At 40.5% G+C, this 24,150-nt stretch overlaps 1 protein-coding gene across 1 annotated transcript in view; it reads left to right on the forward strand.

Annotated features, from left to right (window-relative positions):
• HAS2 (hyaluronan synthase 2) overlaps nucleotides 1-4,815 on the forward strand; it is a 19,765-nt gene extending 14,950 nt beyond the window's left edge. The window contains exon 4 of the mRNA XM_008642621.2: nucleotides 1,944-4,815. Within this exon, the coding sequence (XP_008640843.1) occupies nucleotides 1,944-2,876 (933 nt within the window). The 3' untranslated portion in view covers nucleotides 2,877-4,815. The remainder of the gene's footprint in view (nucleotides 1-1,943) is intronic.
• Nucleotides 4,816-24,150: the final 19,335 nt, after the last annotated feature.

Here is a 24,150-nt window from a genome sequence, read left to right on the forward strand (position 1 = left end):
TATATATATAATATGTGATACCATTATAGGTGCTTTTATCATACCTTAGCCTTTTTGTCCATTGAATGGAAACTCTTATTCTTGGATGTGAGCACTGTATGGTTTTAACACTCATAGCAAGCAAACAAATAATATTCTGCCCCCTACATGTGAAAAGGTGGGCACTGGCATTGTCAGGACTGTTGTGGCATCTTTGAGTCTCTGGGTATAGTTGCTTGCTCAAGGTACCATAGAAAAGCTATAGACGAGCAGGAAATTGAGAACAGGTCTCCCAAAGCCATGTCCAGCACCTCAAGGTCTTCAATTATATTACTACTGGCAGCCAAGACTGTTAGAAATAAAAGTAATTTTGAAATGCTATGCACTGTGCACTCTGTGTGTTGCTGGGTCTCCCATCTCTCAGGCAGGACAAGAGAAAACTCCCAACTCAGACCAGCTCCACAAGTGTTAGGATTTCCAGCATTACCAAGTTTGTCTGACTACTACAGCAAAAGGCTGTTGATTCCTTTTGACACAACTCCTTCTGCTGCAATTTATAGAGAGAAACGTGTATGAATATTTTAGTTGGCCTTAGGATCAGTCCCCAATACTCAGTTGAGCTTTTTATGTGAGACAGGAGAAAGAGCAATGTAAAAGAGCAAGAACTTACTAATGAATGCCCAAGTAGTCAGAAGTATTTCAGGCATGTGGCTCATAACTCCAGAAATTAGGATTCCCACAGAAACCTGAATAACTTTGGAACTCTAGACTGACCATAAAGCGGGTGTACACAGCCTATGCATGTGAAATTCCAGGCATATGTGAGTACAAGTGAAGGGAGGAAGTACAGGTTCAGCTGTGACAGTGAAGATCCATAAGCATCTGCAATGGGAAGGATGTGTGTCCTCTGTGAGGCAAGGTGACAGAATGAAGGCTCTGGGCTTTTTTTTCCCCCCAGGTCATTTTCCAGCATACACCAAATACATTTGAGCCAGGCTTGAGCCTATCCCCAAGCTTCTAATATGTCCTGGAATTAAACCTGACAGATATTAGGCCTGTCAGAGCAAAAGACTATTTTTTTCTAGTTGCAGGGCAATGCTTTATAGTTGTAGAAGGCCAAAGACCCACACACTTCCTTGCCACATCCTCTGGCACAAGGTGTGTGTTGAGAACCTGGGTGTGAAGCCATGGATCTGTGCATCTGCATGCATTCATACATCCACTGAGTGTTCAGACTTAGAATATGTCTATGTTAAGTGTAGGTCTGAGCTTTGGGTGAGCTTTGCATTGTGCAGAAGAGAAAGACTGAGACATTTATGTGGGCCTGAGGAAGACTCTGCTGGAGTATCACCATATGTCTTGGGACAAGGTAACAGGCTGGTACTGCAGAGACAGAACAGGTTGTTCCTCAGAGGACCTAATGCTGGATATGGGACACAGTTCAGGGTTAAACCTCTAGGGCCAGCCTTATGATACCAAAAATGTAGGGCAAAGACCATGTGCTCAGCTTTTCTCATGCTCCAGCATCGTTTTGGGAGGGCTGGAAGGAGTCCTGTGAGTTCCAAAGATGTGCATGTGCAGAAAAGCAGCAGAAGACCATGAACTCACCAGCTCCTCTTGGGAAAGTCTAAATCCAGCAGGTCTTTAACTGGGGACAAAAGGGAAGGAAGAATGAGACAGAAAATAAGGAAATTTCTTGGTGGAGAATAGGAAAGCTTGCAAGGAAAAAAGAACATCTTGGTGAAGCAGACATTTGAAGGTTTCATCTCACCTTTCCTGTCAATGTCCTGGCAGAGCTGTTTGAGTAGCTCCTGGGTTTGCCATGGGTAGGACACAGGAGTGAGGTTCCCACCACATTTCATGTAATGGTGCTCTAGTCTCTGCAAATTCCTTATTGCTCCAATGTGCATATTTTCTGTTTCAAGAGCTCATCTAAAAGGAAAACTTTTTTTTTTATTTTGCAGATTTTGAACAAATACGATTCCTGGATCTCCTTTCTGAGCAGTGTGAGATACTGGATGGCATTTAACATCGAAAGAGCCTGTCAGTCCTACTTTGGCTGTGTACAGTGCATCAGTGGACCTCTGGGAATGTACAGAAACTCTTTACTCCATGAATTTGTGGAAGATTGGTACAATCAAGAGTTTATGGGTTCCCAGTGCAGCTTTGGAGATGACAGGCATCTAACTAACAGAGTGCTAAGTCTGGGCTATGCAACAAAATACACAGCTAGATCCAAGTGCCTTACGGAAACACCAATAGAGTATCTCAGGTGGCTGAATCAGCAGACCCGCTGGAGTAAATCCTACTTTAGAGAGTGGCTTTATAATGCAATGTGGTTCCACAAGCACCATTTGTGGATGACCTATGAAGCTGTAATCACTGGATTCTTTCCCTTCTTCCTTATTGCCACAGTAATTCAGCTCTTCTACAGGGGAAAAATCTGGAACATCCTCCTCTTCCTGTTGACAGTTCAGTTAGTTGGCCTGATAAAGTCTTCCTTTGCCAGCTTCCTTAGGGGCAACATTGTCATGGTTTTCATGTCACTCTACTCAGTGTTGTACATGTCAAGTTTACTGCCAGCAAAGATGTTTGCAATTGCCACGATAAACAAAGCAGGGTGGGGCACGTCAGGAAGGAAAACCATTGTAGTTAATTTTATAGGACTCATTCCAGTCTCCATTTGGTTTACAATCCTCCTAGGTGGCGTAATTTTCACTATTTACAAGGAATCAAAAAAGCCATTTTCTGAGTCAAAACAGACAGTTCTCATCATTGGCACAATACTCTATGCATGTTACTGGGTTTTGCTTTTGACTTTGTACATGGTTCTTATCAACAAATGTGGCAGGCGGAAGAAAGAGCAACAACACTACGACATGGTGCTAGACGTATGATGTTTCCGTGGGAAGTTACCCAGAGTTGTAAAGCAACCCAACGACCTTGTAGTATCTGTGGCATCAGACATATGTTGCCAAGGGAAATGGATCACTGCTGCTGGGAATAGGACACTTATATTCCTCTGGGTTCATTTTCATCCTGCCAAAGTAAGGAGAAAAAAAAAAAAGAAAAGAAAAAAAAAAAGATTTTTTTGTTTCCAAGGGGGGAAGGACGCAAACCACACAGTTACGACCTGTTCACAAGAAAAGGGGAGAACGTCTATGTTTATGCACTTTTTTATTGTGCATATGCCTGACAGTGTTACATTCTATATACCTCACTGGTCATGCTTATGTGTGTGGACAGAAAGAAAGGGAGTTTGGAGAATCAAGAAAAGGACTGTACAACCCCTTGCAACCTAATTTATGAACTTTTCTTTTTTTATAGTTCTGTTTATAGGAAGGGTCTTTTGTTTTAGGCTGCCAAATGTAATGCCAAAGGTAAATTTTAAGAGGCCATTGGCTGAGCTGTATTTTTATATTATTGTATTATTTGTGTGTGTGTATTTTTAAGCCAACTTTTTTTTTAAATCACATATTTTATATTTTACTATCTGCCAAAAAAAGATGCCTCCCCAACATTTTGTTCTTTAGCCTTTTTAAATATATTTGGGGACAAAAAAATCACATTCTCCCCCCAAATTTCTGCTGAAATGATATTGTTCACAACAGAAAGAATAAAAAGTGTCTCTGCATTTTTGCAACTAATGAATGGTTATTTCTGTGAAAAGGCATTTAAATGTGCTCTTATAAGACATTTATTAAGTAAGGCCCAAAATTGTCAGGTTTTGCATACAAGCATATTTGTGCATAAAAAAAAAGGCCAAAGGGGTAGATATGTGCAATTTGGGGTTTTTGTTTTGATAACATTGTAAAAGGGAAATTTGCTTCTCTGTTGAGAGCTTAATATCCCTAGCATGCACAATAAACCATAAGGCAAGGCAGGCCTCCACACCACTGGAAAAGACATTGCTATGGAAAGCCTCCCACTGATTTTATATGGGACCTGAGCAGTCAAAAACTTCTAATCTGGAAAAATATTGGGCACCTGAAACTGCTATTGAATTCACTGATGGTCATAGGTGTTCATAATCTGCTAGCACCAAGCAAATAGTTCAGAATTTTCATTAAAAAAGTCATGGAAGAAAAAACTTATCAACACTTTCAAAATGTGTATGTTGTACTATAAAACTTCTGCAGAGCCATTCATACAGTTTACAAAAAATAAAAACATCACCTTCTCAGACATCCAGTGTAATACAGACCCCAGTACTGAGCCCAATAATTTGTTTTTGACTACAGCATATCTACCAGAAAAGAAGCCAATTTTTTTATCAGAAAACATCAAGCCTTAGCAAATGCATCACTTCCTTGGTGCCTAATAATCAGTCTTGGACATTTAGTTTGGACCATGGTTTTGAGAAATAATATTCAGGACTAAATTCTGCAGTCCTTCACCAGCCAAAGGAATGTGGCATTGAGCTCTAATATACTTTATAAAGAGCAACAGAAAGACCAGCTGCCTTTTTTAGATTCTGGTATTAAAAGCACTGTGGTAAAGCAGAAATCGGCATATGATGCTTAAAGAACTTGGAAGCATTTTCAGCTTCTCTTTTTTATGCAGACAGGAATAGATTCTGCTGTAGTATGAACTGCACACACACTACCTTATTGTCTGATTATCTTGAGGTACATGATTGCTTGAAAGTCATACTAATATTATGTTAATGATTGGAGAGTTGATTCATGTTGATTACAAAATAGAACAGTATTAAAAAAAAGCAAGAGAAACGGTAAAAATAAAAAAAACTTGACTATGCCTTTTAACTATTTATGATGTAAGTTAAAGCTTGGGTTAACATTCAAATGTCAAATAAATCTTCTCATTCTATAAAAAGATTGAATTAATTGCCTGTATTTATTCTAGCAATTATTCAATGTATTTCCAATATAGGTTGTATAGTATAATTGTTACTTTCATAAATAAAATATTTTTGATAAGATTATGACTAATTCATGGTATTTCTCACCAGCACTCGTTCTTTGAAGCCACAAATCTGCACAGTTTGAAGGCTGTTGTTCTCATGTCACCAGCCTGATTTCCAAGTGGGAATTTGCCATGGAGCACCCATGGAGTGCAGTGCGTGCCTGAGGCGGCTGGAGCTGGTCCCTGCTCTGAGAGGCAGTGCGGTGCATAGGCAGCACTCAGAGTCTCTGCCAGCAGCTGCTAGATCAATTCAGTCAAAACACTTCCTTCCCTTTTTCCTCGGCTTCCTGACTTACAAAACAGGAATAGCAATCCAACTTCCTTTTGGGAAACACTTTGAAGTTTACAGCCAAAGTACTTTACATGGGAGCTGAAGTTTTCCAGCCCTCCTGTCCACTGGAAATTACCACCCTCCATAGCTTGGGAAGCAGAGGAGGACAGGTCTACGGCCTTCTCCTGCTCCTCACTGCTGCCGTTTGTCAAGCCCCCTTTGCCCTGGCACAGCTGAAATGTAGCTGTGTATATTCTGTCACTGCGGGTTAGGGGCAGCAGCCACTACTGCAGGGACACAGTGTGTAAAGTGAAATCTCACACAGGCCTGCCACAGGTCAGGTACTTAGGAGACAGCTTCTCAGCCCTCAGTACTTGTTACCCTATGTCTGCATACCATGATCAGTACTGAGTTCCCCAGCACAAGGACGTCATTGATAAACTGCAGCAAGTTCAGCTCAGGGGCAGCATGTTGGTTTGGGCTGGAGTGGAGGGTCTGAGACACCTGGGCTGGTTGGGCTGGATGGGCTGGACAAGGGATAGCTTTGGCAGGAGGACCCTAAGGTCATATCCAATACCTTTAGGGAGGTTTTCAAGAAAATGGTTGCAGGCCCTTAACAGTGTTTCTTGGTGTGACAATGAAAGACTCCAAGATAGAAGGGGAGAGGTTCAAGGTTCAGGGTTCAGCCTGGTTATGAACAGTGACTTCTTCCCCATGAAGACATTTAAGCAGGTGCCAGGACAGTGCAGTCTCCCTCCATCCTGAGAGAGTTTCAAGACTAAACTAGGTATAGTACTGAGATGCCTGGTCTGACCTCAGAGCTGCCCCTCCTTTAAGCAAGAGGTTGGGGTAGAGACATGGACTCTCCTGTCATCCTTTCTGAAGCAGGTGCTGACAGCTCCCACCCGCACACGGAAGCTCATTCCATCTCTGTTCCAAACACATCCATCCTGACCCCAGGCACAAATAGCTCAGCAGCAGCTGGTACTAAGTACCCAAAAACTTAGAACCCTTCTGTTACTGGATCACTCTCCTCACCATGTTTGCAGCTGTTTAGAAAAAGGTTTCAGCAGAAAAATAGACTATGAAACAGTTCTTATTGAAAGTGTTCTCAAACAAATTGAGATTTTTAATAATATATCCTAGTTTTCATTAATAGCAAATATATTTTTGAGATCTCCATCAAAAGAAGAAAGCATGTTAAAAGAAATACTCATGTTTTGTTTTGGACTTTTTAAAAAAGGCAGATTTTTTTTTTAGTCACCTCTGATAGACAGATGGTGCTGAAAGAACTCCCACAAATTATGAATTCTACATAAAAGTTTAAAAACAACCTTTAAAAAAAATGCCATGAATTGGCAATATCTCAAGTTATAAATCATTTCCAAAGTAGATTAATTTGGGTTTGAAAGCATCTGTTTGCAGATGCCAGGTGTGACGCAAAACCTACAATAATCAGAGGTGCAGCAGGGAGGAAGGACCCCTCCTCTTCTGTCTGCTAATAAGCTTCATTTTGGCCAAGAATCAGGTTTCTTTCAATGGCAAATGCATGAATATTTAGCAGAACCTTTCTAGGAGGCAGAAAAATTCCTGTCAGACACGTACTGCCAAACATGTCCTGATGCACAAGCTGTTGTGAATCTGTTAAAAAATTTGGTCTGAATTTTTTTCTTAGCAAGAGTTAAGATGGTAAAAAGGAAACAAAACCACTGAAAGCTGTTGATGAGGTTTGGTATTACTGAGGCTTTGATGCAAATGCCACTTTTCTCTGGAGTTAACACAATTATTTTATATATAGTACATTTTTTTCCCCAACTTTTATTTAGCCTAAATTTGCTGCTTCAGCTTTGTCTTGGACGGACGGACGGACGGATGGATGGATGCCACAAATTGTTCCTGCTTCTTCCAGCTATGGAAGAAGAATTTTATACTTTTTATAATAAATATTATACTTTCTATAATATTTGTCTCGGCCAAATAAATCCAATTTGTTCTCCTAAAATAACACTAAGATTTCTCTAAGTTACCAGACTGCCTAGAGGAATATAACCTTATAGTTACATTTTCACTAAATAAATGAGAAATCCAGGCCATGTTTCTGAGCTTTGGTACATGATAATACTCTATTGTTCAAGTGCAGTCTGTGGCATGTTGTTGCCATAGGCCAGAGAGTCCTGCCCCAGAAAATGCTGGACACAGGTGGGATTGGTACATGGAGCAGCAACCAGCCTGGTCTGGGAGATTGTAGAGCTTAGGTGTGATCCCTGCCATCAGCTGTTCTCAAGATTGAAAAGAGTCCCTGGCTTTTTTTTTTTTACCAGATTAAATACAAGCTATCACTACCCCACTGAATAGCAAAAGGCAGGTCAATTCACTCCTTTACTGGACATAATGTGGGATCTTATTCTCTCAAAAGATCCTTAGATGTCTTATAGTTCTGCAGTTTTCACAGTTTTTTTTTTACCTTTCAATGAAGAAACTCCACACATTTTCTAAGTTCTTTGCAGGAAGCAAGAAAAAACACTAACCAGGGTCTAGGACCCACTGCATTAATACTTCCATTGCTGCTTTTACAACATTCTTGCTGGGCTGACTTTCTTCTAGTACTTCACTTTGCTCCAGTTGGACACACTGTAGAAATGGTATGGTTATGACAGGACCTTCTTTTGGCTGCTTCTCACAAATATCAGTGAAAACAGAAAGCATTAAGAGCTTGCCCATGATCAGTGCTGCTTTATATAACCCAAGGGAGTGAAGTCTGGAATCTGACATTATCAGTCACATTATTAGAAATCACAAAACCCACAGAAAGAGCATGCGAAAGTGTGACAGCTAGCAAGTGAATCACAGGAAATTAGATTTTGTAAGTCCCTCTGCCCATATAATTATTTATTTTATAGTCTTTATGAGTAGAAGTAGCACTTCTTTCTATGTCTTGACCCTACAGCACTTTGGGGACATACTGCTACATAGAACACTGTAGTCATGAAGAACTGAGATGAATGTGGCTAAAAATAGATCAAATGGGCAGCTTATTCTAAATTAATTACAAGACTGTGGCCTGTATCTGCTCCCCAAAACTGTTTTTAAGTTTTCCATACTGATTCTTTTTAATGAATGTATCTTAAAGGCTGAACCCATCCAGTTGATGGTGCAGATACCAGTGAATTCTGTCTGCCCTCATTCTTCAGGCAGGACAGAAGGAAACATTTGATAACAGAGGTATAAAAGCAGCATTGCACAGTACACAAAATGCTTATTTCATGCTTATACTGTAGAGAAATAGACCTTGATCCCTTCAAGTGCCTGTTGCTGTTCACTGCCTATGGAGGGAGGCTCCATGGCCCACTCAGATCATGGCTCATAGTTTAATTCAGGTTGGAGGGGTCTCAGGAGATCATCTAGTCCAACATTTTGCTCAAAGCAGGGACAGCTCTGAAATGAAAACAACCCAGCAGAAGAGTCGATTCCACACTTTAGCACAGCCTTTCCCTGAATGCTGACTTTTGTAGATGCTCAGATTTGGTCAAATATGTAAAAACCTCTGCACTCTGACAGCCTTATCTACACAAGAAAGTGTGATGCAACCAAAATCTTTGTGATTTTACTTATTGTCGTCTAAGTGTTATTATATTTGGTTTGGTTTGATTTGTGTTTCTTGGGAAATTATGCCCACAACGGTAAAATTGAAACTTCTGTTCACTAGCTTGTACAAAGAAAACTTTACTTAAATTCTGGTAATAAACTGATTTAATCAAACTTGCAGAGAAACATGACACTTTTATGTCAACCTATGCCAGATCAGTCTCATATGATTTACCTTAAGATAAGCCACGATGTGAATTCACAGCACTTCTTTTCCATGAGGATTGCCCTGGGCAGGGCAGTAAGCATGAGGTAGCTTAAGTCTGCAGTGTCAGAGTCATTAGTTATATTGCATTGGCCACAGGGCATGAGAGGAAATATGGACAGATAATGTACAGATAATTAAGGCAGTGTAAACTCATGCCCTAGGCCATTCAAAGCTTTTAGATGTATATGTACCTTAAACTGCTCAGGACTGCCTTCTAGGTAAGCCAGGGGCTTGTGCCATGTGCACACAAAGACATCAGGGACTTGTGAATTACCAAAATTTCAGCCTGGTTATTTAAACTGTTGGAAGAATCCTTTAAGAATGTGTTTTCAGAATAAGGGCAGTTCTGATTTGATTTAGTAACACCTCCTCTTCTCCGTATTTTGTATAGGTAGGACTTTAAGACAGTTTAAGACTAGAAGTGTGACCAAGATGTGCTCACATGATCCCAAGTGTGGGATATGGAGTTGCCCTCCTGCAGGCACTGGAGAAGATGCTGAAGATACCACCTGCTGCAAAGCAAATTAAGCTGAGGAAGTTGCAGGTGTGCCTGCACTGTCTCTGCACTAGACTTTGCACAGGCCAGAACCAAAATACCTCCTCCCAATGCCAGCAACCACTTTCCTCAGGCTGAACAAGAAGCAGGCTGTTGGCTGAACGACTGCATATGCCCCTCTGAGGCACCTCCAGCATGACAGATGCATAGGCTGCATATATGTTGTACCCAAGTGGTAGAACAGAACATGCTGTACGTGCAGCAAACCCATATTTGGCCAGGAACCACAGAAGTCGGGTGTGCAAGTAAGACATCTGGTCCTGGCAGCAGAGGAGGGAGAGAGGGATTTAATCGCTGAAAGAAGCATAAATAAGCTGTAAATAAGCTAACTCGCCGCATGGCACATCCCTTTGTGGCCAGATGAGCATTACTGGGGCTGCTCTGCCTGCTGGCATTGGCACATCAGCATGTTACTGCAGGGGGAAAAGGGTGTGAACCTATGGTGCCTTATGCTGGGTGCAGCTGTCACGGTGCATGCTCTTCCCTCTTGGCCCACTGGAAGCAGTTTACTCTTTTCCTGACAGACCAACTGCTTTATACACACTGCAACATGACAGCATGATCACAGGCAGCTGCCAGATCCATTAATTTCAATTTATATAATTATTAGTCTTTAATTCCAGTAATTAATTATTTAATGGTCATTTAGCTTAACGCAGTTCCAGTTCTAAAACACATGCTGTAATCAGTTGGATTCATCCCATGGAGAATGAATCACCTGCCCACTCCCAGCAGAGTGTGCTCCCTGGACAGCCTGACAGATCTCATGTGGGTATCTTTACCTGTTGGGGAGCCCATGTTGTCCTCAGCTGCCAGCTCAGTCCCTCTCTTGGCTTGTCGTTGCTCTGATTGCTCCTTATGTTCTTAATTAAATTAAAGGAGTGTGAGGTTCTGGCCAAATTAATCATGGCTTGGAATCAACGTTCGTATTCCTCTTGCAGCTTTGAAGTCTGTCTAATCTCCCCTGTTATCACTATAATATCTGAGATGTGATGAGGGCTTTGTAAGCACACAGATTAGACAGATTGCAAAGTTAATGGGGACATATGGGTGTTTTTTCTCTGCCATTATTCTCTCTGTAATTGTGGTGGAAAGAATCTGTCAGCAGAAATACACTCCTCAGTAATACATTGCTGTAGCCTGTTGGTAAATGTTGGGGAGAGTGCTGGTCTCTGCTAGTGTGTTCTGCACACATGATAGATCACTCCATACCCTTTGTTTGTTTTGGTTTTTTTAAACAACTAACCAGTGAAGAAGTCATTTGGAAATATATCTGGCATTGACTTCAGCTTGCCAAGAACTGTGGGAAGTTTTCTGATCAACCTGGTGTTGAAATAAAACAAAAAGCTTATTATCCTTGTGGTTTTCTTCCTGTGAATTTTGGGTGATACCCTATGTGCTAACAAGCAAAGACCCAAGAAACTTAGCATCATTGCACGGGACACCTGTATCCTTTTGTTTTCCAGCCACTTCCTCAAATCTAATTTGTTACTTCTCTATTTAAATCAGCAGAGCCAGGCAGGTATAAAACTAAAGTCTTAACCACCCACAGCAATTACACATGCTTCATAAGATTAGGCAGGAAACACTTCATAAATTCCAGTAGTTAACACTTGTTTTAATTGAATTGCTCCTGAAGCTTGAATGGAACTGGTATTTCTCTGCTCTGAAGGTTGCTTTTCCCAAAACACAGCTGCATAACAACAAACAGATGTTCTCCAAGGGAGACAAGGCCACATTTCCAGTATTGGTAAAGCGATGCCTCTGTTTTGTACATTTATCATGTACTTCCACATCTAAAATAGATGGAAAAAAACTTTGTTTTGATTCAGCTACATTGAATCCCTTGGCATTTACAGAAGTTTAAAAAGATCTTGCAATTATCTCAAGTTTAATTCATATTAAATAAATTGATCTTGATTTGTCTTCTTGACCACAGGCAGAACAAGTAATCAAGATGCAGAAACACATGTTTTTCTAAGAAAAGCAGAAAACGAGCGAATGGATCATTCCTTAGATCTGTTTAGGCTGCAAAGCCTGCTATGCTATAGGACTGTATCCTAGCAGAGCAGCTTTTACCTGTTTGTATGAGGTAAACTACTAAAATAGCTTGCCCAGGACAATATTGTGCTTTAGAAGACTTGTATTTAGACTGATGATAAATAGTTCATATTGATTTAGAAATAGGTGAGGCATGCAAGATGCTCCCACCTTTATACCAGTTGCCATAGAGGTTTTATGCTTTGCATCCTCACCTGCTTCAGCACCAGTTCAGCCAGGTTAATGCAAACCGTGCTCATCAATGCTTATTAAGGTAAAATATTTGAATAGCATTATCCAGGCATTATCCAGTCTCAGTCCCTTTTATGACCCCAGCCGTGAAGGCAACAGCAGCAGTCAACAGCCAGGGTTATTTACTTCTTCGAGAGTTACAGCTCCATCAGAAAGCACTGTCTGTCTTTGCCCTGATACAAGTAGACTGTAATCCAGCTGGCATCGTTCTGTGTTGCTGCTGCCAAACTCCTGAAAGGGAGGGGCTGCATATTTTAAAAACCTTGTCTGCACATGTCAGTTTATTTAGTATATGTTAAGTCATTTATTTTAATCAAATAGATCAATGAAACTCTTGAGAGTTTATTCAGGCACACCTGTTTTGTTTTTTCTTTTAAGCCTACGTTATTTGGAATCAAAGCCAAAAAAGCCATTCTTACACCACAGTAAGTCTGTTCAAGAGTAGAAGAGGCCTCCTCCATGGATTGTCCTATTATTATTATATTCATGCAGTAAAATTCAGACAGTAAAATTCAGACAAGCCACAACTCATTGCAAACAGGAACATACAAATGCTAAAATGCTAGAAGGAGCAGGCTCTACATTACTTACATGGGAGCAGAATACTTTGGAAAAGCAGGTTCCAACCCACAACTCTGAGAGTCCTCAAAGACTGGTTGTTTTCAGAGGAGATGAGTTACAAGAAGAGACCAGCAGCAGAGCCGAGCTTGTAACTTCTGCAGTTTTTTTGTAACTTCCACCCATGAGCTAATTGGAGACTGAAGAGAACTGAAGAGGGTTTTTTCCCAACTCTAATGGCTATAAGGTCACTGTTGAATTTCTTCTTATTAAATACAACACTAATTATGCTTTAGTCATTAGCAGAAAGGTAAGAAAATCTCCATTTAAGAAACTCTGAAGCCCAGTGAAATGCATTCCCATTTAACATACCTCTGTTAAAAATAAGAGTCTTCAGAAACTGTTTTCCACTTAAAGCTCCAAGTATGTTTGTTAATTCTGTACAGATTCTGTACATATAAATGCTCAATGAAACCAGATTTCCTCCAATAGAATTCTAAGATTTCAAGAACATTTTATAAAACTGTGTGAAATGTTTCAAGGATGTGTCAGCTAGCATCATTCAATGCGGAATAACAGTTAGGTAGCTTAGGTTGTGGCACCATTACCATGTCCTAGAGCTTGAATAAAATTTCAACCAGCATTTGACTGATCCCCAAATACCACAACTATAAAATGGATTCCAGGCAGATCTTGATTGTGTCCCTGCTGAGATATCCTCTTTGAAATGCAACCTCTTTTTTCAATCGGCTGTCCTGTAATTGTTGTCTATATATTTTCACCAACCATGTAACTTAGAATGGTTCCTTATCACAGGTCCTTACTTCGCTCAAGACATTGTCCTTTGAAATGTCTTGAAAGCCTCATCAAAATGAGAAATTGATGTCTACAGCTTCCCTCTCTTCTGCTCTCTCTGCTGTTGAACAGTTTGACTGTATTTTTTGTATTTGTCTCAGAAAAGACATGTTAGCTAACTTTATCACTTACTGTTTTTCCTCCTCCTTGCTTTTCTCCTGCCTTTCTTTTCATGATCCCAGCCTCCAATCCACTGGAGGTTCCTATGTCCCAGAGAGTCCCTGATGGTCCATAAAAGGTTTCGTGTTAACTCAGCGAATGCTCAAGGTCATGCTAACCTGCATAAATAGCTTTTTCAGCAGTCTTTCCTTTTGGGCCAGACTGTAAATATTGGGTAGGAGTCAACAGAAGGCAGGTGAGGCTGGACTACCTCCATTCTTATCAACTGTGCTCTCTGCTCCTTGCCCTGAGGTAGTTCCCAAACTATAACCTAGAGCCACCCTCAATATTCAGGCAAACACAAGCACCTCAACCATGTCAAAAAATATGGAGGTGAATAAAGAGTTTGAGGCTTTCTTGATCTGTTCTCTCAAACCCCAGCCAAACTTAATCTTTCCTCCTACATTTATTGTGGCAATCAAATCTTTCATTTCACCTCTTCTCTCTGACAAGTCTATCTTACTTCACTTGTTTAAGCTACCGGAACTGAAAGCAGGTGGTTGCTACAACATGTTTTGGAGTGGTTCAGAGCACTTTACATCCTCTGTCTAAATGTACTGTGCAACAATGAAAATTTAGTCTGTGCTGTTCGTAAACCTTGAATCAGTTCTATCCGTAAGCTAGAAGAGAAGATTCCCTTCATTTTCTTTCCTAGACCAACACAGCACTTAATGAATTCAAGATGTGTATATTCTAAGTCAGCAGGGACACTAGGATAATGGAATGACATAATTGACACATACCACCACCCACACACTTCATAAAATCCAGTCTCAAATTTACTAGTATTCCATTCAGAAGTAGGCTTTTCCCAGTGTAGCTCCATGTAAAACTGCTACACGTTTCTGGTCCAGTGTTGCATAGCTATGGGTCTAGTCTTGTGAAGTACTAGGCCCATACACAGGGTGGAGGAGGCAGTGAACTCTGCCTGCATCTACAGGTCTAAATTCAATGTGCATTTTGCCTGAGGAAAGACTATTTTTTTAATTTTACTTGTCTTAATAAAAATTCTTTGAAGTGCTAATTATCCTTCTGCTGCCACTTGTTGGTATTTGCAGCATGTACTCTTTTGTGATATTTCTATCTTATCTGTTTACTATTTTCTAGTGAGTGGCTTACTATGAGCAATTCATTCCTTCATTTGCTCTTTTACCTCCTTATAACAACATTTGAGTTCAGGGTGGAAACTTCCACTTCTCTGCTGGAAGAGATCAGACAGTTAACAGAATTTTTGCCAAGGTATACAGAATTTCTACAGGGGTTTTTTCTACCTACTTGGCTATTTGTAGCCTACTTGGTCCTCTTATACTTTTGGTCAAGATACGATCAGTACTGTCAGAAAGGTTGCTTTTTTTTAGATTTGCTGTTGAGACCAGGTTTCAAAAACCCCCACAAATTCTCTTAACTGAGCTACATGCCAGAGTGCAGCATATTTTAGCAACCGTCTTTTATGCACTTCATTAAGTGTAAATGTAACAAGCATCTCAGTGTTCTCCATAATGAAAGGATTCTTTGAGTGCTAAATACTCCTTTGGTTGTTTTTAATCAAGCTTAATATGTGTGAAATTTGTGGGAATGACAGTCCCATAGACTAACAGCAACAACAGGTACAGACAGAAGTCCTGACTTGCATAACATATCCATAACATACTGCCACTTTCCTTACCCTTTGGCCTACTCAGAAGACCTTGTTGATCAATTTTGCTCTGGACATTCAGTTGGAGTACTCCCAGTGGTCTTTCAGCAAGGAAATCCACAGGTGGCTTTTTGACATAGGAACTTAAGGAGAAGGTGTAAATACCACTTGGTTTCCTTTATGCAGTTTAACTCACTGTGGAACCCTGTCTGTGCTTTCACAGCTGGCAAAATGGGCAAGACCTTTTCACAGTTGGACAGTGCCATGTCAGCCATCTGCAAGCATTCTGGGTGGCTAACTTGTCAGTTAGATAATCAGATTTTAGCAAAAAACTCCCAGCTACGGTTATCTTGATGCAAAGACAGAGTAAGTGGGACAAGTTTATAGGTTTGTTTCAACTTCACTTAAAACAATAGACTTGAGGTGTTATTTGCCTGTTCATTTCAAAGGGTTGTTAACTAGATGGCCAGTGCTGATAAATGTCATCACACTATGTCCTTTTTACAGTATGTTCCAGATCAAAAACCTGGACTGAGCACATGTACCCTTCTTGTGTTGCCTGCTTACAGAGCAATTATGTCCTGGGCACATTTTAGCCGCTGCAGAGCCAGACAAACCCATCTTAAGTTGCCCGTCCCAGGGGAACTTGATTCAGGTTGACTTGGGAGCACTCAAAAAGCATGGTGAAGGTGAAGAAAAGGAAAGATGGGGAATCCTAGGAAACTCCAGCAAAGAGGAATCAGGCAGGAACATCCAGCAGTCTTTTCCAGTGATATGACCCAGGCTGAGTGTTCATCTCTCAAATGGCTGCACTCAGCTGTGCAGTAGAAAGAGTATTACACAATAAAGCAAGCTGTATTTACAGCCTATTCAACACTATAGCTGGCCTTATAAAACTGCCTGCAGACATAATGCTGACAAATGTGTTCCAAAGACCATACAACAACATAGCTTAAAATGAATCATGACTGTCATGTAAATCAAATACAAAATCCATTTTAATGCTCTGAACTGTATTTCCCCTGTTGTTTTGGTTTTTTTTATTCTTTCCCATTTCATCTTCACTTTTTACTCTTCTCACGCCTTGCTAGAGCAGTCTCCCAGACACAGGGACACCTTTGGTTGTTTACTCACTCAGTAGAAGTGAAACATTTTCATATAACCCCTTCTTTGGTGATGTGTATATATATATATAGTATAGAGTTTGTATATACATTTGAATGTAAAAGGAAGAATAGGTATCACTTTTCCAGCCATAATTCAGTAAGAAGCTGAACGTCAACAGCTTTTAAAACTTGAAATGAACTAAAATCTGCAAATTTCATTTTTTCTGGTCATGCCCTATCTCATCCATACCAGTGATCTCCACTCTTACCCATCTGTGTTCTCTCCCCTGACAGCTCCAGACCTTTCCATTCCCCCTCTCACCATGCAGATACTTTAGTAAAACTTGTGGTTTTTTCACACACCTGGCAAACTTTTGCTTAGGTTTTAAAAACAGAAGGCAAAAAAAAAAAAGTTCAGTAAATTGTTTTTGCTCCCAAATTCCCTGAACGCAAGGAGTGGGAAAGATACATGTTCTTAGAAAAAACCACACATCCTGAGGGACAAGGCCTGGACCCCTGGAACAGCTTTTTGTGCTCAGCAAGGTGGAGCTACTCTTCCTTGTCTACTGCACTGTGAAAGAGAAGTTGAAGTGAGTTGCACTGTGCCAGTGCAAAAGCAAAGCGAAGCAGCAAGGCCCCACGTATTCTTTCCCTCTGATTTCCAACCCATTTGAGCAAAATCTACATCGAGCCTCACTAAGTCGGAGCCCTTCTCTTTTGTTGCTCAGCTCCAGCTTGAATGAGCCCAGATTTTCCCCAGGTCTTCAAACACATCCCCTGGCACTCCCTAGCCTTCACAGAAAAAGGAAAGCTGGCAACTTCAAGAGCAGCGGCCGCTCCTCCCCGCTGCACATCCCGGCTTTGATGTGCCTGAACTCCCCAGAACTGGAGAAGGCTGCTGCTTCTCAGCCCGCATTCCCCCGAGGCCATGAATTATCCTGACAACTGACTCCTGACAGCCGACACCTCCCCGAAGGGCTCTGTCCTGCTGTGGGAACCGGCACTTCAGGGGGAAGCCTGAATGGACAGCCCAGGCTGGAAGTGGGGCACTTGGTGCTTAATGAATGTTTCTATTTTGCTGAGAGACAACCATAGGCCAGAGGGCCTGAGCTGGAATCTGAAAGATTGAAAGTGCTTCGATGCGAGGACTCAGCTGGTCTTGTGACAAAACAGAAGCCAATTGTGAAATCTGAAAACATTTCCAAATTTCCCCAATTTCTGAATGGGCATTAAGATCAGTTCAATGTGTAACTTCAACAGGAAGCCTCCATGGGTCATTGGTTTGTGACTCCCTTTACTTCCTCTTTTGAGTCATCTTTCCCATGCATATATCATTCACCATCCACTTTAAAGAAATAAGAATTTATGAAATTATTTTTCTTCTTTACCGGACTCTGTCCACAAAAAAAATTGCAGAAATGAGAAAGTGTTGTAAACAAACAGTGGTCATAGTTATTTATAAAATAACTTTTTTTAATACCTATACTTTTGTTCTGGGGAATAAAAAACCAAACTGTGTAATGAAAATTGGACATGTTAATTTTTTTTAAAAATTGGCATGCTAAATCCACTCACATTCTGCCCCAGCTGCAAGCTTACACATGGACAACACAGTAACACATTCAAAAGATAATTCACAATGTGTGATTTAGGGTTGGGCCATTCTGTGAACTAGGGTTTTAGGTAAAGAGCCTTTTTTTTTTTTTCTGGTATATTATACTAGGAAACATGCAACTGAACAAACTCACTTGAATAATTAATTCCAGCCCATAATCGTAAGTAAGTCTGTATAGTGCAGGTGACTTGACAGATCAATCAATCCACCCTAGCCATAAAATAGATCCTCTAGAAAGAAAAGGAAAATAAAAAGGCATCACCAGTGTCCTGTATTAGTTTGGTCAAAAGCACAAGATGTTCTTTAAAAGTTGAGCAACAATACATAAAACCGAAATATCTCCTTATCTGCCAACATGGCCTGGGACATGCTCTTTCTAGCCCCAGATTTCGTAGCCAGTCTTATCTTGAGCAGGTGAAGTAGAGCAAAAGACCTGAGAGTGGAAATATTTTGGAGAGCCTTTGGAAGCAGCCTATCTATCAGGCATACTGGGACTAATTCACCAACCTCAGACATTTTTTTTATCAAGGAGTATAAAGAAGCATTAAATAGAACATATCAAAATCTACTTCCTCAATTTGAATAAATCAGCCTTATTCTGATTTATGCTGACTTATACCAGCTAAACTCGTAATGAGTTTTAGATTGCATTCTACACAGTACTCACACAAATAAGGATATTTTACTACATTTTTACCAATATTTTTTTTTCAGCAAACCGAAATGGGCTTGAGCTGTCTTTTAAAACAATATAAATACTTCTGCATATCTCAACTTTGAGAATGTCCCCTTCTTCACTGTCACTGGTGGGTAGCAAGTGATTGCAGCTGATAGCATCTGCTAGCCAGGGGATATGAATGTGCTAATCTTACTTCCAATATAAACAACAGTTGGGGCAACTTTTTGCAATGTAAATGGTTTGTTGGGTGCATTTTATGACACAGATTGTGTCATCACAAGCACTGGTCATTGTTTGCTTTTCTTTAAAATAAAGTCAAAGTATTTCACAGCATTGTTTGGCACCAAAATAAATTAGGTCCATTTGTGTATGGTCTAGGTGCAAGTGCGCACGTAGGCATTTGTGCTCAGTTTCTAAAAGGGATACAGTTTTCAAGAATTCAAAAGACCTGAACTGTATGTGAGGACTTACAGGGTTTTCTCAACAATGCAGATGATTAAATACACAGAAAAAAAATAAGTAGGGCTTATGTTTTTGCTCCCCATTTGCTGAGACATGCACTAACATTGTATTTTCAGGCAATTGTTTGTGTCAAGAAAAGATGGACATTTACCCTGGTTGGTTACTGTTTGCTTAAAAATTGCACTTCATTTTTTTCATATGAATTTGAGACCCATGAAGCTGCCCAAAACAACCCCAAAAACCTACAAGTCATAAAAATTGGATTTTGAGCCTTTCTGTTTGTTTGTTTATCCATAGTAATTTTAAAAGACATTTTAAAACTGCTGTTAACTGAAGTGAACTTCACATTTCCAGTCACTGAGCTCACCGGGAGATGAAAGGATCCTCCTGGCCATTACTCAGCACTTTCCTTTAGCACTGCCCTGTCCCACCATGGAGGTTATTAACTTTTTACAAGCACTGCTCACATCCTCTCTTTGATGGATGGTGCTAAGCTTGTACTTAGATTACAGGATTTCTTAGCAAGGCCATTTTATTATTGAGGGGGAGGAAATTTTAACAAAAGGTGATTTTTCATATCAACTTCTCCATTCTCCCCATAAGAATTTGCATGGGGAAACTGTTTCAAGGAGTTCCACACCACACCATCCTGAGGCCTTAATGGACGGTCATGGGTGTCCCAAGCACAAGGTGCAGAGGTAGGTTTTGGACTAGTCCTCCCCTGCTTTTCATGTCCAACTGCAAGTTACGAAGGGGGCTTTGCCCTGGGGCTTTCAGTGCTGCTCTCTTGCAGTTCCCACTGGGACACAGGAAACCTGGGGTGACCCGTGGGAAGGCTGAATGAGAATAGAGAGGAAAGGGGGCAGAGAAAGGGGAAAGAAAGCACCCTTTTTCCTCTTTGAAACCGTTGTCCTTTTTCAAAGTGAAAAAGAAAAAAAAAAAAAGAGAGAAGGTGGGGAGGGAGGCCAGAGGGGAAGAAATTTTCCTGCTACCTCATTACTCTCCACTCACTGTAAACTCCCAGCTGTGGCCAGCCTAACTCCCGCCCTTCTCACCCCTCTGGCCTCTGCACCTAAATTTCTCACAACCTTCTTACCAGCTGGAAATGTAAATCAAGACACATTCAGAATTTAAAAAAAAAACCAGAAACCAAACAAACATGAATAAGAATGCTCCATTCTCCTTTATGGGTTATGTAAAAACAAATATAGTTGGTCTTCACTGTCTCTCATTTTCTGTGACTTCTAGCTAAAGTTTCATGACTCATGAACTTACTTTTCTCTCTAAAAAACTTACTGGCTTTATTTTTTTTACTTAGTGGAAAAAAAGCTGACACCAGATGTTTCTTTAGACCCTTCCCTGTCCTGAGTGAGTAAACACCAGAGACAAACAGGCTGTTCTGTCATCTTGCTCCTCTCCAGAACAGCAGCAGTTTTAACACTTAGTTAAGAAAAAGAAATTTAAACTGCTACCAACTCCATTTCCAGCTAAAGAAATGTAAGTCTTCACTCTTAAAATTAAATAAAAGTTTTTGCTCATGAATAATCCAACTGTTTATGAGCAGTGTGGTATGATGCACAGATACAATAAAGCTCTTGTGCTGTCCGAGCCCTTGGCTCAAATGAGTGTGTCTCCTGGCCCAGGAAAGCAACAGCCCTTTCTAACAGCCGCCTGTCAGTATTTTTAAACCTTCTCTCCTAAAATAACATGTCGATGTTTGCCTACCTGAACTTACAGGAAGACTGAATGAAAATTTGTGGGCACACCACTGTAAATGGATTTTGTCATGGTTTTTATGATGTCATCGATTCTTTATCCTGCTGTGCTGAGAAACTGAGAATTGCATTTCCCCCTGCAGCCCCCTCATCTCTGAAGGCATTTTTGAACTTTTTTTTTTTAACACCTCTGAAAGTAAGGGGTTGAAATAGTGGAGAGCAAACTACCCCTCCCGAGGTGAGGGTGAATGTGTTGGAACCGTTCTGCCAGCTGGCATTCAAGCGTACCATGTTGCTTACAAATATATCCCAAAGTGAACCTCAAAAAACCCACCACACAGACGATTTTAATTCCTTCTCTGTCAGTAATACCACTACATTTGTTTAGCAGCTAGGCATGGGACTGTGGCACTAGCTGGTATTTTATCTTCTGGTAAAAATCTACTTATTTTATATCAAGACATTTGAGAGAGATGAAAGAAGCTCTCGGGTCCCAAGATGTTTTTGTACTGAGACCACTACATCTGCAAATTACAGGTATTTTAAACTTCTTTTCAATTACACACACATAAAATATTAGATCACTGCATGGTTAGCTAATATTATTTTAATATCACCTTTCATGTAGAAAAATGTTACTTCTACCTCAATCTTTGCTTAGCAGGTAATTCAAAGAACAAATCTTGGGTGTAGGTGTCTTCTCAGCTTACCAAAATTATTTAAATTAAGTTTCATTCTATCCTTGTTCAGTAGACAGAAGATAGAGTTATGTATCTTCTGGGATCTACTGATCCATTCAAAAATAGATGCCGACTTTCACATGGACACAGGTAGGATATTCTTGCCACTAGAATCCTGGTGTGCCCCAGGGCAAGACCTAATCATGTAAGCCCTTGTTTTCACTATAGGCAGTAAAACACATTTATGCATATGCGCATTTTGCAGCCCTAATTGTACCCGGACATTTGCATCACAGTTCCCGGAGCAGCTCTTCTGCACAACCTCAGGGGTTTGGGTTGCAGCGCTGGGATGGGTGGAATGTGTTTGTGGATGGTGTGGAGAGATTTCAGACTGCAAAAGCCATCTGATACAGGTCTGGGGGACATCTGGGAGTGAGGAAAGTACTGGCTCCTACTGTCAGTGGGAAGCAGACCCTGGAGCAAACCCTCTGTGGCCGGGTTATATCTCAAGGGAAGCCAGTTGCTTCATGCTGGGAAAGATCCTGAGTGAGAATTAATGCACAAGATCTGTGGGTGATGTGGGGAGGGGAAGCTGGGACAAGGGAGGGAGCAGGGTCACTAAAATGACCAAGAAGTCTGATGGAAATTGCTGTTTCAGTAGTGCCAAGATCTTCAGCTTAATCTAAAATCTGATTTCTCCTTTGATTCCGAACAGTCTGTGCAATGCAGCCCTTCCTGTGGAAACCATGTCCCTGAGCGTGTACTTAAATAACTTGCAGAACTGAGGGGCAGCCACGGGGAGAAGGACACCTTGGACAATGATATTTGCAAAACATTAAGATATTACATGATAATTTTGGGGGCTGCATCAGAGCTGGGGTTTTGTGGAAGGGTGTCAAAAGCTGTTCCTTGTATTGTTTTGGTTTCCTCTGAGCTTGCCCACTTCCTTCAGTATTTCAAGCCATCCAGATGGATCAGGATGATAAATGGTGAGAAATTGCTTTGCAATTTAGCTACATATGGAAAACATGCTTTGAAAAATTTGTTCAGTTGTCTTTTTAAAGGTGAATGTGGAGATTTTCCAATCTTAGATGTATTTTTGGGTCTTTAGTTCCATTTCCTAGTATAGATCTATGTCTTGATTCCACCAGAATTAAATTTAAAATTATATTAGTTTTGCAGTCAGGAAAACAATGCTTTACCCTTTCTTGTTTCACATTTCTGCACCATCAATTCATGGTAAGACGAATTTTTAAGATATAAGGTAATTTTTTTGCTGTCCTCTTCCAGGTAGGATTTTATAACAATGGCAGATTGAGACGTGAAGACTAATTCCTGTCCACTTAGAAAGAATGAGCCCCATCTATGCTTCAACATACACATCCAGACCACATTGCTGCAGTTGGCACTGAATTACCTGTTGCTTCTACTTTTCTGCTGAAGGAACCAGGGTCAGACAGACTGGAAAACTCCAGTCTGAAATGGTCTTTTAACTTTTGAAGGAGGACAGCATTTATGTGGATGATGTAGAGCCCACAGCTCTGATAATACGGTAGTTCTCTAAATAGAGAGCTGTTAAACACTAGCTTAACTTTGGATAGAGATGCAAGTTCTTTGAACATTAGTTTCTTGAGTATTTAGAAAGTGCATATTAACACTTAACAGCATCATTTGATGTTGTAAAAATGTGTGGCAACCTAGTTCATAGGCAACATGAATAAGGATAAATGAATAAGGAGAGACTTTTGTGCGAATCACCAAAACACTGTGAGTCAGGTGCAACACATTCACTTTCTCCACTATCCAACAAAATGCCCATGCAGTGAGCAATTTCACACAATATGAGGAACCTGCTGCTGCTTTATTGTATCACTGCATACTAGCAAAAAAAAATGTGACAAAATGTTGATTTCTTTATTAATCCAAATTCTGGGATGAGTTTCAGAGCACCAGAGAAATGTCAATACTCTCTCAAGAAGTGTTAACAAGGTGGAAGTGTTGTCCAGGCATAGTTGCTCTGGAAATTCATGCTGTTGCTTCATTCTTTGTCAGGGGTTGTTGGTTCTTACTATGTGGGGAGAGGAAGTTTTTTTCTTGTTGAAGGCTGCATGGTCTTTTTGAGCACTCTTGGATGTCCACCCTAGCATGCAGGACAGCGTCACATGCAATCAGTGCATCCATGAAAAATATGGCCACAGGCCACAAAGAAGTGATGGGGATACCCATCCATGGGCTGTAGGAACCCTATTTTGCATGTGCAAACCTTATGATCTGAGCATAGGCTAGGGTATTTTGTGGGATCTTCTATACTGAAACAGGGTGTCTCAGGAAGTGAATACACTGAAGAGCATTCAGGACAAAATTACTTATCTCTGGCATTATCAGTCTTAATGTTGGTAGTTTCTAGAGAAGATTTAGTTTAAATATACAAAATAAGATACTATAAATCAGCTTTATGATGTTTATTTGTTTTCCTTGTGAGATTAATAAAGTCTGTTTCTTGCTTCATCTTGTCTTCTCTCAGTCACCCTTAATTTTCCAGATGCAGTTGACACACAGTTAATTCAAACACTTCAGATTCCTGTTACAAAGACATTACCTTACAGAATTTCTAACTGCAGAGCTGACTGTATTTAACTAATTTCAAGGTTTGAGATTTTGGGGGTTATGAGAAGTATGGTGCACACATGCAATATCTTCCTTCAGGATGTCTGAGGTTACGTTAATTAATCAAGCATCCAGGAGAGGAAACGTTAATCATTTGTCTCTGTACATTGCTGGGATTATTCCAAAACCTCCTTCCTTTTC

Source organism: Corvus brachyrhynchos, unplaced genomic scaffold (assembly GCF_000691975.1).
Source record: "Corvus brachyrhynchos isolate BGI_N302 unplaced genomic scaffold, ASM69197v1 scaffold28, whole genome shotgun sequence".
Lineage (NCBI taxonomy): Eukaryota > Metazoa > Chordata > Aves > Passeriformes > Corvidae > Corvus > Corvus brachyrhynchos.